At 42.4% G+C, this 16,388-nt stretch overlaps 1 protein-coding gene across 1 annotated transcript; it reads right to left on the bottom strand.

The window, feature by feature from the left end:
• Positions 1-747: 747 nt before the first annotated feature.
• bhmt (betaine-homocysteine methyltransferase) lies at positions 748-13,856 on the bottom strand. Its single transcript, XM_017684566.2, has 8 exons — positions 13,713-13,856; positions 12,511-12,643; positions 10,770-10,882; positions 8,286-8,477; positions 7,930-8,077; positions 5,426-5,608; positions 3,184-3,412; positions 748-1,514 (listed from the first exon to the last, which is right to left on the bottom strand). Exons 1-8 carry the CDS (start codon positions 13,731-13,733, stop codon positions 1,334-1,336), a joined length of 1,200 nt encoding a protein of 399 aa, XP_017540055.1. The 5' UTR covers positions 13,734-13,856; the 3' UTR covers positions 748-1,333.
• Positions 13,857-16,388: the final 2,532 nt, after the last annotated feature.

Here is a 16,388-nt window from a genome sequence, read left to right as displayed (position 1 = left end):
ACTGCAGCTGAAACACAGCCGGTGTGTTTGGTGATATGACATGTAGAACTGGGTAAGAAACTGCTGACCCACAGATTGTTGTTGGGGTATGTCAGCACAAATCACATGGCAGTGCATGCTGGGGATTGTAGTGCAGCTCATGGGTTAATATTAATAAGAAATCATAATTTTGCGGGCCGGATAGGATTGTGCCACGAGCCTGATGGGCCTTGTGTTTGACAAACAGGCTCTAAAAGTTCCCTCGCAAAACGCTTTTATACAAGAAATGGTTATGAATACACGGCCTGATGTTTGATGATAGTTTTCAAAATATTTTGGTCTAGAATGTATTTTTTAAATCCATTTATCGCAGAGGTGTATATGGAGGGTATAGTAAGCCAAAGTATGCCCAAAAGAAAACATTTTTCAGATTATACTTTTATCAACACTACAAAGAAAAACTCCGAACACAGGCGTAGGTCCACTGGTGGTTTTGGATCGTAAATACAATGGCTGTATGTGTTGTAGATATTGTGACGCCTGGTTCCCATCACTACCACTGTAAAGAAATCAGTAAGTTTCTCTACAATGAACCATTTCACATTAAACCACCCTGAATGACCATGTTTACATCTCAGCAACAGAAATGTGCTATAGTACTGTACAAATACTTTTGGTGAAATTCCCCTTTAACTGACTCCCTTTCATTAAATGACAAAATAGAACGAAAGAAATAAGCAAAAAGTAACCAGAGAACAGGCACAGAGATCACATTCAATTTTTTAATGAGGCAAAAAAGTTAACAAAAAAAAAAAAAAGAGTCGAGGTTCAGTCACTTGCATGGACAACACTGGAGTGTTCAGGAAACCTGGAATGTAGCCTGACTACATCTGCGCTGAACTACTCCTAAACGATTGTGGTCACATCACTGCAATCTCAGCAGTGAGGAGTCCTACAGTGCCATCTACAGGTAACAGCAAGGAACTTGGGTTAAAAGTCAAATGAAAGACTTGAGTACAGACTGAAAAGAGGCAGTTAGAACTGTTCTACGAATGTTAAGTCCACTGTGCCATGCCAACGCTGGAAGAGGCAAACCTGCAAAACTAACTAACACGGCAAGAGAGAGCTGGGAAAAAAAATACTGAACGTTTGTTTCCATAAAAAATGGTCCTGCTAAAACGAGCCAATAAGAACGCGTCTTTTCTTTTAATTACTTATGATGTGTAAACTCAAAGTATGAGGAGAAGAGGTGAGGAGAAAGAGTGGCCTTCTCTTCTTTTGTCTCTTTCCTTCTCACACGCCACCCGTAGCCCTGATGTCATGGGTACGTGTCGGAGACCCGGATTCGGGCCCTTCAGTTCTTGGTGTCGGCCTTGTTGAACAGCGGACGCAGCTGATCCTTGGTGGTGGCCTCCTTCTGCTGCATCAGGTCAGCGTGGCCCTTGGTGACGCCCCAGCCGTCAGGGGTGGACATAGAGGGGCACAGTGGACGGCCAGAGGCGGGCTTCATCTTCTCCCAGTATTCACGACGGGCTCTGGACAACCATGAGAGACCATATAACATCACGGTCCGCACATTAACATGATTCACTGACATGTTCAATCAGATACGCCAAGTGACCAAATGTATCTAGACCCCACTTTACGCTGCTTTAACCTCTTAAAAACCCAAGCTTATTACAAACTACGGCATATTATTCAGTAACTAGTAGGACTTCAGTGCAAACTGGCTGAGCTATTCTTAGCTTATAATTGTAATAAAACTGGCATTTTAAGGGGTTAGGATGCACCCACTGCTGACACAGGCATTCAATCTCCATAGAAAAGTATTGACCAATAGAATGTATCAGCTGGACGTGACCCAAAGGTCACCAAGGCTAATGCCAAGCATGGACTAGACGGGTCTGAAGACTCCACAGCAGGGGGCAGTGGAACTGTGTTCTCTAGAGTGATGGAGCTCCATCCAATATCTTTGGGATGAGATGGAGCGATCCAGAACTGACCATCCAACATTGGTACCTGACCTCACTTATGCTCAATCAAATCCTCAACAGCCTTTCCATTAGAGGATTTCCATTTGGAAATTTAGTCTTAAAAATAAAGGTGTCAGAAAGGTTCTTTTGAATGCTGCCATAGATGAACCACTTCTGATTCCCTAAAGAGCCACAACTGACAAAGAGAATAAACGTTTATAGAACCTTATATAAAAGTTCGTCGACAGTTTAAGGATTCCTCCTAGAAACTTTACGTTACATGGAAGTTCTCAAAATGTTAAAGAGGTTCGTCACACTCACACATCTCAAGTCGAGAGGTTCTTCAGGGAGCCGAAAGTGTTTCGTTTCTATGGCATTGTTGAGTGAGAACACTTTCTGACAACACTGTTTTGTGTAAATTGTGCGATAACATGTCGCTTCAGGAGTGGAGACAGGGAATCTTGTACATCGATTATTGTGTTCTGTATTTAATAAGTAGCAGAAGCAGCCAGGCAATGTTCACTAGATGGTTTTCCACCAGTGCATTTATGCCCCTACGTATCTGAAAGAACTCCTCACCCCATCCTGCACCACAGTCGAGTCAGAGTTTTAAAAAAGGACTGAAAACCTTCCTCTTCAGCAGAACTTATAACCCGTGATCTTCCTATGGAGTGTAAAGATGTTTTATAGTAGTTCTTTGATTTCATAGAAATGAGAGAATGAGATTTGCTTAAAATGTAAAGTGTGTTACAAATAAAATCCATTAATAATAATAATAATAATAATAATATTATTATTATTATTATTATGTTGTCTTTCTGTCCTAGTATTTTAGATTACTTCTACCACTGTACCGAAACCCTTCCCTTGTAGCTCCGTCTTGCTGGTGCACAGTTAGAGAGTGTAGTACATCTGTTGATGTATAGTTTGCCTATAAAGTAGTTGTGCCTATAAACCTCATAAGGTGAGTGAGTGGAACTAAAAGATAGGGGTTTCTGATCAACTGGACAGTGAAGGTACAAACCTGCATGTAAAATGTGATGCTGCTATCTACAGTGTCTTCTAGTATTCAGTGTACCTTTCAGGAAACCCCAAGGACCAAACGTCAGTCATTGGTCAATCAGCAGCGTCAAGGAAAGCACTCTAATAAGTGGTCGTGGTTGCTGTAGTACTGACCTATTCACCTGCCATAATATTGGACAGTGTTTAATGTGTACAGGTCAGCACTCACCTGGCTCTGACCCAGGGCTTGGTGTGCATCTCCAGGCCACTGCCCCACATGCCGTGTTTCTCTGCGGCCTTGGGCAGGAACCCTCTCTCTGGGGCCAGTTCCTCAGCCACAGCACGGATGTGGTAGGGCTCGAAGCCGCAGCAGCCCCCGATGTAGCGGATACCAGCTTTGAAAGCTTCTCTGGCGTAGTGCTGCATGTCCCAGCGGGTCAGCACCCTGGGCTCCAGAGCTGTGGGACAGAGGCGGTGGGTTAGTGAGCATTCCACACTTTTTTTTTTTGCAGTTACAAAATATTTTATTAGATTTTCTTTGCTACTGACAAGCATTTTACTATATTTTATATATTTTACTATATATATATATATATATATATATATATATATATATATATATATATATATATATATATATAAAATTTCAAATGAAATGTGGCACAGTGCACAGTTCCTCTTTACTTGCTGATTTTAACACACTGGAAAAAATAAATAGAACAATAAAAATACAAATTTTGCCATTTCTTTTCATTTTTGCACAGTTATTATGTTTTATTTAACCAATATGTTAAATCCAGTTAAAAGTTGATGCATTTAAATGTGCAGAAGTGTATTCTTTGCACATATTCATATTTAGTAGATTAAAAACATCTGCCCTTAACAGCTGTACGTGATGCCCATATTAATATGAATTGTTTAAGCTATTGTCAAACATATTTACTGAGATATTGATTATGATACTAATTAAAAAATAAAGCTCGGTTTGGCTTTAAAATGTTCAAATGTAAACCAAAAAAGAAAACATGGTCTTTAATGAAAACACTTAAAAAAAAAAAAAACTAGAAAGCTAGGTGTCAACAAGCAAGCAAGCAAAGTTTGTTTATAAAGCGCTTTTTACAGCAGGTGCTGTCACAAAGCAGCTTAACAGAACAATCAGCACTACAGAAAGAAAATCCGGGTCCGAGCTCCCATGAGCGTCGCCAGTGGAGACAGTGGCAAGGACAACCTCTCTAAAAGGAGGAGGAAGAAACCTTGAGAGGAACTAAGACTCAGGAGGGGAACCCATCCTCCTCTGGTCGACACCAGACAGCAAACATTGCTAGTATAAAGTATTATACTATTATAGAGCAAAGCGTGAAAAACAGGTGGGCACCGGTTCATTTGATTAGTTTGTGATTAGCAGCGGCGGCAGCATCTGAGGGTGAGGATATAACAAATAATTAAGTTGTACTTTAACCGGCCACACTTTGTTGTTGCCTTTTTAAATAAGTAAAAAAATAGAGTGCCGCGTTAAATTAAAGTGCTGTATTAGGGCTGCGTTCACATTACCAGGCTAAAGTGGCACAAATCAGATTTTTTGCTCTAATGTGACCCAGATCTGGTGTTTTCAGGGCTGTGTGGACGCAAATCTGATCTTTTCATATCCAACCTGAACCACTTTCATATGTTGTCCTAGATCGGATGCGTATCCGATTCGTGGCCATGTGACCTTAATGTGACACTCAGATCAGACCACAGCGCGTGACCATCATTCAGCGTTACCATGGCAACAGCGCCGGACAGAAGTTTAAAGCCTGTAAACGGTGGAAAAGCAGCTCATCTCACCTTTTTCTCCTCCGTCTGGCTCTAATAATGAAGCTGAGAGCTGATCAGAGTTAATGATCTTCTCAGTGAAGCTCGTTCTGCTCGTTAGTTGGTGCTGATGATGCAGTGATTCAGTCACGTGACATTACTGAGTAGGAGGAGCTCATGAGGGTCATTTCAGGACGCCGGTTCATCACATTAACGACAGATTTGAATCACAAAAAATCGGATTTGAGAAGTGAGGCTTGTAATGGCAACGTAGCTTTAAAGTGTGAGGCAACTGGCTGCTCTTGACAAGGTACAACAGCAGCATTCAAATGCAGCTCATGTGTAACCAGCTCAAATTATTTTTCTAGGTCACAGCATAGACCAGCCAAAAATTCTGGCTGTGCACTCCTAGATTCGTCTACTGAAATGCAATTATTCAATTCCATTAAATTGTGTATTCAGTCTCCTGTTAGACGTCCTATGAATGTCATCAGTTATACAGATATCAGATATACACAAACCTCAGTCAGTTGAACACCTGATCAAAAGACTGTCATCTGGAGGTAGAAAAGCACGCCTGGACGTTGTTCTGTGGCGGTTCTTTGCCCAGACTTACAATGGACAGCGTGCAGGGGTGCAATGCTTGTGTTTGTGTAGTGGAGTGCGTGGACGTGTACCGAAAGGGAACTCGGGCAAGTCGATGAAGCCTTGGCAGCCGCAGTCAGGGGTGTGGTAGGCCAGAGGCTGCACAATGTAATGAGCCTTCAGCCCTGCCTTCTCCACAGCAGCCTTCATCATGGCCACAGTCTTCACACAGGTCATCGGGTCGAAGTGGCAGTTCACTCCGACAATGTCAGCACCTGGAGCATAAAGAGAGTGATTAGGTGAAGCATGCTGAGCAGCGAACTGGGACAGCGATGCGGAAAAGCAGCATTAGGACCTTACTGTGGTTAAGAATTAGGATGGATGACTTTCTAGAAACGGCTATGCAGAAGTTTGTTAATGACGTAAGAGGCGTAATGACGTAATAACCTTTATAAATAGCAATTCAGAAATAGACTCATACCAGTATCACCAGTCACAACAACAGCATGTTGTAATTTAACCTCATAAATCAGGGGTCGGCAACCCAAATGTTAAGAAGAGCCATTTTGACCACCTTGTGAGCCACAACATTTTATGTCCATTTTGCCGACTTGGCTGTAAATGTGTCTCAGTATGTGCTGATGTGATAGTAGAGGCTAACAAATTTAATAGAAACAAAAACGCAGACGTACTCTGCTCTGCTTTAAGCTTTAGCTCTGCTTTAAGCTGCTTTTCTCACATCTCCAGCAGGAAACCTTTCTACAAAAGTAGAACAGCTTCTTGTAAAATGTCTCTCAACGTTCGACTTTACGAGGCTGAAGTCGCTTCTCATTCGCCAGCTCTTGATCTGATTCTCATTCCACCTTAAATCTCAACCTGAGGCACCAGAATGTAACTGCTGCACCATTTAAGATGGAATGGGACAATTCAAACAAGAAGCTGTCTTCAACTTCACGACTGGGGGCAATCATGGGCTGGAGGTTAGGGAACCAGCCCTGTGACCAGAAGGTTGCTGGTTTGATCCCCAGTGCTGACAGTCCATGACTTTGAGCAAGACACCTAACCCCCAATTGCTCCCCAGGCACCATGGATAGGGCTGCCCACCGATCCGGGCAAGTGTGCTCACTGCCCCCTAGTGTGTGTGTTCACTAGTGTGCATGTATGTGGGTGTTTTACTGCAAGGATGGGTTAAATGCAGAGGTCTAATTTCACAGTGTGCAAACAGACAGATGGTTGTAAATTCTATTCTATACATTTTTAGTGTTTGTCAGTTTCTTATTGCAGATTAAACGTATTTGGAAACCAGCTGGAGTGATTATAAATGTAAATAAGTCCATTTGTGTCCAAATTATCGATGTTTGCCTTAAATCTCTCCCTGTTTGCCACTTCGTTAGCTACTAGCTGGGCGAGACGGTTGTCTGTGTTGCTATGGTGACCAGCAGTCTGCGCTGATCTTCAGGGTTAAAGGGTGAATCAGCAGTTCTACATTAACAGCGTTTAAGACCATTTACTGTTAAACTGAGTTGAAGGATCAGCAGAGCTTTATTTTACTGTAAAGGAGGATGATTTTATTATTACCTGCTGATCTGATTCAGCTGTGGAGCCACAACAGGGCAGTAAACGAGAGAGCAGAGAAATTCTGTTTAACGTGTGTGAGGTCCTGTTTTGTGAAAAGAACGGTGCATTTTTGACACTAAAAGTGAGTGATGATTTTTAGACTTCATACAGAATGTCAAGCAAATGAAAATATAACAATGTAATAATGTAATTAGTCTTTTTCTTCTGTTACTACATTTAATTGTATAGTCTGGACTTTATTTACACTGCAACCAGCTGGATTACAGATCCGTGACCTCCTAAACCGGATCACCAGTTTTGGTGGATCTGGCAGCTCTTTTAAATATTAAACAAGCGCCTACATTTTAGATGTTTTGCTGTATTTTGAATAAACGATGGCCAGTTCAGGTTATAGCAGAATATTATTTTAAAATTAAATAAAAACATTTGTTCTCAGGCCCCTGGATTTGTTGAGATTTTTAAATATGGCCCTTTTTTGTGGTTGAGTTCGACAATGATGACAGTGGTTGAGTTTATGGCCCTATTAGTGGCTGAATCCCAGGTATGAGTGAATGTTGGATGCCTTCTTAATAAGCGTATTAGTAAGATCCAGTGTTATGGGAAATCTCACACTGAGCTGCACCTTTATTGGCAAATAGGGCCCCCGCTGTCCCATTGACCTGTCTGATCCATGATTCATGAGATTTCATTATCTATAAATAAAGCCCTGTGTGTAGCAAAATAACAATAAGTCTAGACGTTTAACCCCTTAAATCCCAGGCTTATTACACACTATGGCTTATGATTCAGTAACTACAGGGACTTCAGTGCAAACTGGCTGAGCTATTCTCAGATTATAGAAGTGTGGGCTCTGGTCATTTAAGGGGTTATGGGTTAGTAAACCATAAATGTTGTCCCATTCCTTGTCCGATTGGAGTACAATGTCATCTTAAAGCTGTGAGATTTGCTTGTTTTCTGCTTCTGATGAAAACCTGCTGCATACAGCGATGATGTGTATGTAAGTCAGAGAGAGACCTACCAGCCTTCACCAGCCTGACGGCGCACTCTCCGGGGGTGACTCCGTGCATGTCCCCCATTGGTCCGATGCACATGGTGGCAGCCACGGGTTTCTTAGTGTCCTTCAGAACCTGCACGGCCCACTCAGCCTCCTCCACGTGCTCAAAGTACTGCAGCGGGCATCAGAGCAATGAAAATGGTCATAGTGAGTGTTCTGTGAATATTTCAGGGGAAATGGATCTTCTATGGTCATCATTTACTGGGACACATTAACATTTAACACCTCAGAACCAACTAAACTGCACTTATGAAACATCTACACAACTTCCTGGAGCAATTTGGATTGCAATTCAGTTATTAAGACATTTTATTTAGCACCTCAGCAATCAAGAAGTCCACGTTTTTCTTGATGAAGACGTCCATTTGCTTCTTGAAGATGGCCTTCACTTCAGACTCGCTTTTGCAGCTGAGGTAGGAAGGGGTCTGGGAGACACCGCCCGCCACCAAGGCATCGCCCTCATTGGCCACCTCCCTGGCCAGGTCACAAGCTGCCTCGTTAATTTGCTGCCCCTGTGGTCAGGGATGATATTCATCATTACAGCTGCAACATACATGTGAATATATATTATATCTCTACCACATCAAGGCTGTCCCTCTCCAGCCTCACCTATGGTGTATCCCCCTACACTAGGTCCAGTATTGCTTGAGTCTGACCTTCTTTTATGTATTCCAATGTGTTCAAAGTAACTACTATGTTAGTGCAAGTAAACTGTTGCATTGTTAAAATATTTATACAGTATGCAAAAGTTTGGGCACCTCTGGTCAATTCATATCCATATTCATACAGCTTATTACTGCACTAGTCATATCTGCACAGAAAGTTACTATACTCTATTTTTACTCTGCATGCTCATCATTTTACATATGCTGCTTTTACAGTACATACAACCTACATCTCCACTCACTGTGTGTGTGTGTATATATATATATATATATATATATATATACACACACACACACACACACACACACACACACACACATTTTCCTGCAAATTTTAGTGCACATTTTTATTTATATGCCAATTTTAACATATTGGGGGAAAATAGCATGAAATATAAAATGTACCGTAACTTTGCACAGGCCATATTTTATGTTTTTTTCTCTTTAATATGTTAAATTCAGCAAATAAACAGGAAGTGTGTTCTCTGTAGAGAGGCATGCTAATTTATTTACACCTAGAAAATCAACAAAATGTCATTTGACCAGGGGCGCATAAACTTTTGCATGCAACTATAATCAGAAGCAAGATTTTATGCATTGTACATAACAACACTATATGAAACAGCTTACAACGAGAGGCTGAACCGCCATAGGCTGAATAGGCAAATATATTTAAATGTGTTATTTTTTTGTGATGTCACAAAATCGTGTGGATTCGAAGCAGGTGGTTTTTGCAGTTTATTTTCCACAGTTTTCTGCGCAGATTGTTAAGACTGAAGAGTGAACGACGCGGCTTACAACGATTATTATCTACTTCGTCAAACTCTTATTTAAAAGAGTGAGCTTTGATATGGGCCCTTTAAATACTATCAGAATGAGTTAACCTTGAACTGCAGATCTAAAGAGACACTGTGGGAGGGAAACAGAACAGCAAATTTCTGAACGTAACTCTCCTTGATATTTTGTAATGTCTTGAAGATGCAAGGAGTAGAGGTCGTAAAGGTGGATGACTTCAAATATCTTGGGTCAACCATCCAGAGCAATGGACAGTGTAGAAAAGAGGTGAAGAAGAGGGTGCAGGCAGGATGGAGGGGTGGAGACGGGTGTCAGGGCTGATGTGTGACAGAAGGATAGCAGCAAGAGTGAAAGGGAAGGTTTACAAGACAGCAGTGCGTCCTGCTATGATGTCTGGTTTGGAGACTGTGGCTCTGTCTAAAAGACAGGAGGCTGAGCTGGAGGTGGTGGAGATGAAGATGCTGAGATTTTCGTTGGGAGTGACAAGGATGGACAAGATTAGAAATGAGCAGATCAGAGGGACAGTGAAGGTGGAGCAGTTTGGAGATAAAGCCAGAGAGGCCAGGTTGAGATGGTTTGGACATGTGTTGAGGAGGAATAGTGGATATATTGGGCAAAGAATGTTGGAGATGGAGCTGCCGGGTAGAAGGAGAAGAGGTAGACCTCAGAGAAGGTTTATGGATGTAGTGAAGGTGGACATGGAGATGGTTGGTGTGAAAGTAGAGGAGGCAGTGGATAGGGCAGTGACTGCGGGCTCTGGCCATTTAGGGGTTAAAGGGCCCACATCCTACAATCTTCTTGCACTTTCTTTTTCTCCCTGAGGTCCACTTATGGTGTTTGTGTGCATTTGTGTACTGAAAATCGCCTCAGCTCTTTTTTACAGGATCATCTTTCAACCTCTTTCCATCCCGTCGAATCAAAAAGGCTTTTTCCTAACTGTGCCTTTAAGATTGTAAGACGTACATGATCTCTGCTCTGATTGGTTGCCCTGTATTGTGTCTCATTCAGAAAGTAGGCAAGGCAGAACTGCTACGCATAATTTTGATGTAAATGGGTGGGGCTAAAGTGCTGTAGGGTGAATAGGAGGATTTATGTTAATGTGTTGTTTTTTTGACATCACAAAACCAGTAAATTCAAAGTAGGCTGCTTAGTTTCCATATATGGACCGTATGGACTTTCTTATGGAGTTTTGAAACTTCAGAAATGTCTACACACTACATCCAAGTCTTTTATTTCAAGAAAGTGAGGAAAAGTCGGTTTCCCAGGATACGGGCCCTTTAAAGTCAGTGTGCACAGGCACGGCTGTTTCCCGTAACAGTACAAATGTAAAACAGTTGGTCTTACAGTGAAGCTGAGAGCGTTGCCTCGGTTCTCAAGTTTGTCGTCGCTGGCGTAGAACGTAAAGGTCTGCATGACATTTGACCCCGCCCTCAGGAATTCCCTGTGCAGCTGTCGCACTGAGATGACATGTGTGAAAAAGAGATGGAGAGAAAGACAGAAAATTAACCTCTTCACCGCTGCTGTTCACCGCTGATCCACACGGATCTGCCGATCTTCACTTATTGCTTGCCGTTCCATGTTGATCAAGGAATACAGGTGTCAAGCTCTTAAAGGGGAATTCCACCCACTCTGAAACATTTCTGAATGATTCAGTCCTCGAGATGTAAACAAAGTCATTCAGAGGGGTTTGATGTGAAATGGTTCACTGTAGATAAACGTACAGACTCAGATTTCAGACAGTGGTGTGATGGGAACACAAGTATAGCCTTTTTATGCAAAACCACAAGTGAACCTACCGGTCTTTTGAGTTTTACACGTAACGTTGATGATGGTATGGAAATATTAATAAATCTGAAAAAAAAACAGTTTTCTTTAGCGACTGGTTTGCCCAGCGTGTACCCCTTTGCCATGAATGGATTAAAATAAAAGGACTAAATTACAACTTTATCACAAAACTTTCTGAAAACAACGTCTCAGACATCAGGCAATGAACAACAAGCCATTTATGTAATAGCTTTCAGTGAGGGAGCTTTCAGAGGCACCGAACTCTTCAAACATCTGGTTCCCATCACCACCACTGTGACTTGCCGTGTTTCTCCAGAACAGAGAGTTTCAACCCACTCTGAATGACTTTGTTTGCACACCAACCATTTAATTATGCACAATTTTTCCCCCTTCAACCTCCCGGAAGTTTTCAGAGACCCAAAATGAACATCATCTAAAATGACCATGTCACATAACAATGATAATCATGAAAGAGATCTGCTGCAGTGGGCCCAACCTATTGACCACCACAAGGTTTCAGGAACCTTCGTTTAAAACGCTTCCCATTCTCAACCCATTGCTCAGACACCCTCAGCTCATGGTTACTTTGACAAGTTCACTTTGTTCCAGCATTCAGCCACCCAGTTCAGTTGTGTGATGAGCTGGAACTGAACTTGAACCTCTACTCAGCTCTGGGTGCCCAAGCTTTGGATTCAGAATACCTGCTAAAGGCGAGGATGGGGGAGTAGCTACGTAGAAACAAGGTGGTCATCATGTTATGTCTGACTGGTGAATCTTGCTGAAATATTTCAATTGGAGCAGTTTTATTTCAACAGTTGACAACGTTTTGCACAAAATGTTCTGGTTTGTATTTCACTTATTTTTGGTGATTTTTGTTAGGAAAAACCTGGAATGCTTGACTTTGCCTTTAGTCTAAATTCTTGTTGGTTATCACGCCTCTGGGTGTCTAAGTTTGATTGCTGGTTACACTTTTTGGTGATCTTTTTGTATACATGCTTTTCAGTTGTTTCCTTCTGGTACAGGATTTAATGCAGTGTCTAGTTCACACAATCAGTTGGGCTTGTTTGGTGACTCAGGTGGAGATGCAAACAAACATTCCGACAATCGCGCTTTGAAAGTAGCTAAAACGGAGCCACAACTTTTTCTGGAAAAGTAACTAAATTTTAGCTAGCTGAAAATTTTGGGAATGTAGCTACAAAGTAGCTATCTACTAATTTTTCAGTAGCTATCCCAACCCTGGTTAAAGGAGACAGAGTGACCATTAATGTCTGTCGTGATGACGCAGCATGTCCAGACTTACCAGCCTCAGGATGCTCTGCTGCAGCTTCCGGGGTCCAAGGCCCTGCTTTAACGTAGCCTCTCTTCTCCAGAGCAAAGACAAACCCTCCATCTCCGATAACGATTTCGTCTGCATTGAGACGCTCCAGAATTCCCTGCAAAAACACATTCATATCAGCACAAAATTTTGTGAATAGTGCTTGGAACCCCCTTTCACAGGGGGTTTCGTCTTCTTCGCCACCGCCTTTGAGTTCACTGACGCGCCACTTGACTTCTTCAAACTCGACGACCCACTTTTGACACCAGTGCAGCATTGGCACAGTCCTTCTGCTCAAAGTAAAGCTCTTTGTTGTCACGGTGAGATCTTTTCCATAAAGATAGGTCCCCTCCCAGCGACTAAAAGAAAGAGGGACTCAACTTTTGGGGCGAAATGAGGCAACAGATTACCAAAAGACAAAACAACACGAAGACGATGAACATCTCAAAAGACTAGTTTACCTGAAAAGAATACAATTAAACCAAACCAAAATGTAAACACATTTCAACTATTAAACAACAGTCTTCTCCATGCTCCTCTCCACTCTCCTGATAAGTATATATTTACGCGTGTATGCTGTCGGAACAAAACCTTGTATCTCCAAGATGGTAACTTCACAGGAGAAATTAAAAACATACTTTACTCTTAACGGAAGTCAACGGAACCAGACTTTTTAGGCTGTTTCTCTTGGTCCATTCATCTAGAAATTCACAAAGAATGTAAAGGACGACAGGTATTTTCAAAATATGTCAAAAACTGAAAAACAAAGTCAAGATTCAAGGTTTTGTTCTGACAGCAGCGATATATACATACATATACACACTTTTCAATGTTTTTTTTTACTTACTTTTTACTGAATTGCATAGTGCTTTTACAAACTTGTGCAAATACAAGTGTGTGTGTGTGTGTGTGTGTGTGTGTGTATGCATAAGTTTAATGTACCTAGATACACACAACACAGATAGAATCCAGTAACCAGTACATGTGACTGGTTATCACTGCAAATGCTTTGTCCATACACTCATCTAAGTGTGCACCCAAGTCTAAGAGCTGTTAGCACAGCCCTGAAGCAGGAGGGAAACACGAGAAGAAAGTCCCTCAGAGTCCAACTTCTACCCTGACACAAACACATGGAGCTTTATTTGGCTCTCCTGCTCCTGAGACTAAGTGCGAATCGTTGCTCTTACCCGTTTGGCTCCTGATGCCATGCCTGCAGAGGTGTGGACGGACTGGTTAGAAGCTTGAGGTTCTGATCCAGATCTTTCCAGCTTTTCCAGAGGAGAGCAGAGGAGAGGAGAGGAGCTGTTCTGCCTCCTCGCAGAGCCTTTATACTCCTCTGGAGGGGGTGGGGGGTGCGTGGCTGCCCAAAACCTCCCTCTGCCCGACCTCTCCGCGTTATGCAATGGTTTCTCCTCCTCTCTAATTTCGTAATTTCTCGTGGACCGTCGGGCTTATCTCTCCCCCGTGATGCGTGTTTGCTTAGACGTGGACTCCTGATCGACGTTTTCAGTAGAGCAGCCTGAGGAAAAGATAAAGCAAAAGAAAGAAAGAAGCACGACCACTTAACTCGTTTGAGAAGTGCAGTGGGTGGCTAACGCAGTGATACGCTCGTTTGCAAGCAGCTTTGAGTGAAACAGGCCCTACTTGAGACCTCACCAGGCCTTTTTCTCCCAACACTGCAGGGACCAACTCAGCCCTCCATAGCAGGGCTTCTATCAGATCCAGCTGCCGGTTGATGGATCCAGTCAATACAGCTGTCACAAAGGTCGCCATTAGAACCCTTTCTTGGCGTGATTTCTTTCTAGACCTGCGCTTTTAAGTACGAAGTCCCAGTCCCAAGTCTTATTTTTACCCCTAACCCCTGTTTTCGAGCGTCATTTTGCCCCTTGGAGCTGGGTTACGGGGTAGTGGCTGAGCATTGCTTCATTGCAGCTACTAGCTGCTCCGTGGGCGACCCTGCCCGCCTGCAGTGACAGCAGAGGACGATAAAGTTCAGTTTTATGTACATTAAGGACATCATATGCCCTCAAAACGTGGGGTACGACAAATACTTGTTATCGCCCACCCCTAATTCTTCAGTGATATGAAGCTGAAGTAGGTCATTCGCCAGCGTCTTGTGCGAATTTTCCCGTTCCACCTTAAATGCCGCAGCAGTCGCGGCATGTCCAGTCAACGCCCGAGGCGCCGGAACGGTACAGCCGCACCATTTAAGGTGGAACGGGGAAGTTAGCTCGCTAGCCACCTAGACTTCAAGCGGTTTTCATGCTTCTTGTGAAGAAAATGAGCGTAATAGACTGAAACGGAGTTAAACTAAGATAATAAAGTGGCTATTGTACGTTTTAACTGGGAAATTGTTCACATTTGTGGGCTTCTTTGCCTGTTTTGGTCTTTCTTGTAATGACCAAAACCTGTTCCTATCGCTTTTTGTGTCGTCTCGTTTACTGGTTCAGCACATTTTGGTAAAAGTAACTCAAAATGTGTTGTGGGTCTAAACTGTGCACACTGTGTTTAGTTAGACACAGAATGTGTTGTTTTTAGCACATCTGCTTTTAGGGTAAAGAATATGGGTGAGTGGCCAGATAGCAGGCCTTGTGGGTTCAAGAGGTTAAGACAACCAGTTCTGGTGACTTTAACAGTCATTACAGTTTCAGTGTATTTAAGCTGCTCCCAGGCTTATTATACCATAAAGAGGAAACCTAATGTACAAGTCAGTCAGAGTGGTGAAATGGGTCACAGGGAATTTCTATACAGTGGTGGGGATAAGAGCCAGGGGTCGCAATGTCTAAAGCACATAACTGTGTTCACCCTCCAAAAAGCACACCCTCCATGCGCCTCTCTACCATAAATGGGGCTTTTAAAAGTATATTTAAGCCTAAAAACTATCATACCCGATGTTTTATGCATCCGGCAACATATTCATACTCGTTTCATATAATGGGTTCATATAATGTGAAGGAGCTTTTACAGGTGTTGATCTCTTTAGACGTCTGGTTCCTATCACCACCACTGTAAACAAAGCTCGGTCAAACTTAACGACCGAATTATGCAGAAATAATAAAAAAAAGGTGGATTTCCGTTTTAATGTTTATGATTCTGTAATTACATACGAAACAAAAAACTGAATTATGAAACCCTGGACCCACCCCTGGTCAGTTAAGGGGTTAACAAACTAATAAAACAGTGAAACTATTGTGTTGGCCTCCTGTGGTAATGTGTATGCAGTTGGGTTTCATGGGGAGAGAACATAACATACAGACGTGGGTCTAAACGTGCGCCGAACGTCTTGAATTTCTGTTGCGGTCGAGTCATCGTTTACAACGTGTATAACTCCTTAAAATCTAGGCTTATCGCTCACTTATGGATCTTAGGAGCGGTGGGCAGCCCTATCCACGGCGCCCGCGGAGCAATTGGGGGTTAGGTGTCTTGCTCAAGGACACCTCAGTCATGGACTATCAGCACCGGGGATCAAACCGGCAACCTTCTGGTCACAAGGCCAGTTCCCTAACCTCCAGAATGTAATAATTTTATAAGCCTGGCATTTTAGAAGTTTAAATAAGTTAAAGCGTAAACATCTTCCTGATGCTAGTGTGGGTTTTATGCACCAAAAAAAGGTCATAATTCACTTTTACATGGCCATTTTCTGAGTTTATCCCCCAGAATTAAACAGGGTGTTTTAGTTATTGTTCCTTCAAAGGAAAAGGCCTTTAAAGTTACCGAGTCAGAATTGTTTACAGTGGTGGTGATAGGAACCAGACGTCTGAAGAGTTTAATGCTTCTAAAAGTTATTACATAAGTCGTAAGCCGTCGTATGCCTGGGACATTGTTTTATGATAGTTTTGAGATCAGATTTTGGCCTAAAACAA

The sequence above is a fragment of the Pygocentrus nattereri genome, chromosome 16, assembly GCF_015220715.1.
Source record: "Pygocentrus nattereri isolate fPygNat1 chromosome 16, fPygNat1.pri, whole genome shotgun sequence".
Lineage (NCBI taxonomy): Eukaryota > Metazoa > Chordata > Actinopteri > Characiformes > Serrasalmidae > Pygocentrus > Pygocentrus nattereri.
The sequence above is the reverse complement of the archived record's forward strand: the minus strand, read 5'-3'. Positions and strand labels throughout refer to the sequence as shown.

What these genes read in the sequence shown, in the direction of transcription:
- bhmt (XM_017684566.2), bottom strand. Translation starts at nt 13,733, where the DNA reads ATGGCATCAGGAGCCAAACGG. An exon ending in GCAACGCTCTCAGCTTCACT is followed by an intron (nt 8,478 to 10,769) that starts GTAAGACCAACT and finishes CCCTGACCACAG; the next exon opens with GGGCAGCAAATTAACGAGGC. An exon ending in AAGCCCTGGGTCAGAGCCAG is followed by an intron (nt 1,515 to 3,183) that starts GTGAGTGCTGAC and finishes ATGGTTGTCCAG; the next exon opens with AGCCCGTCGTGAATACTGGG.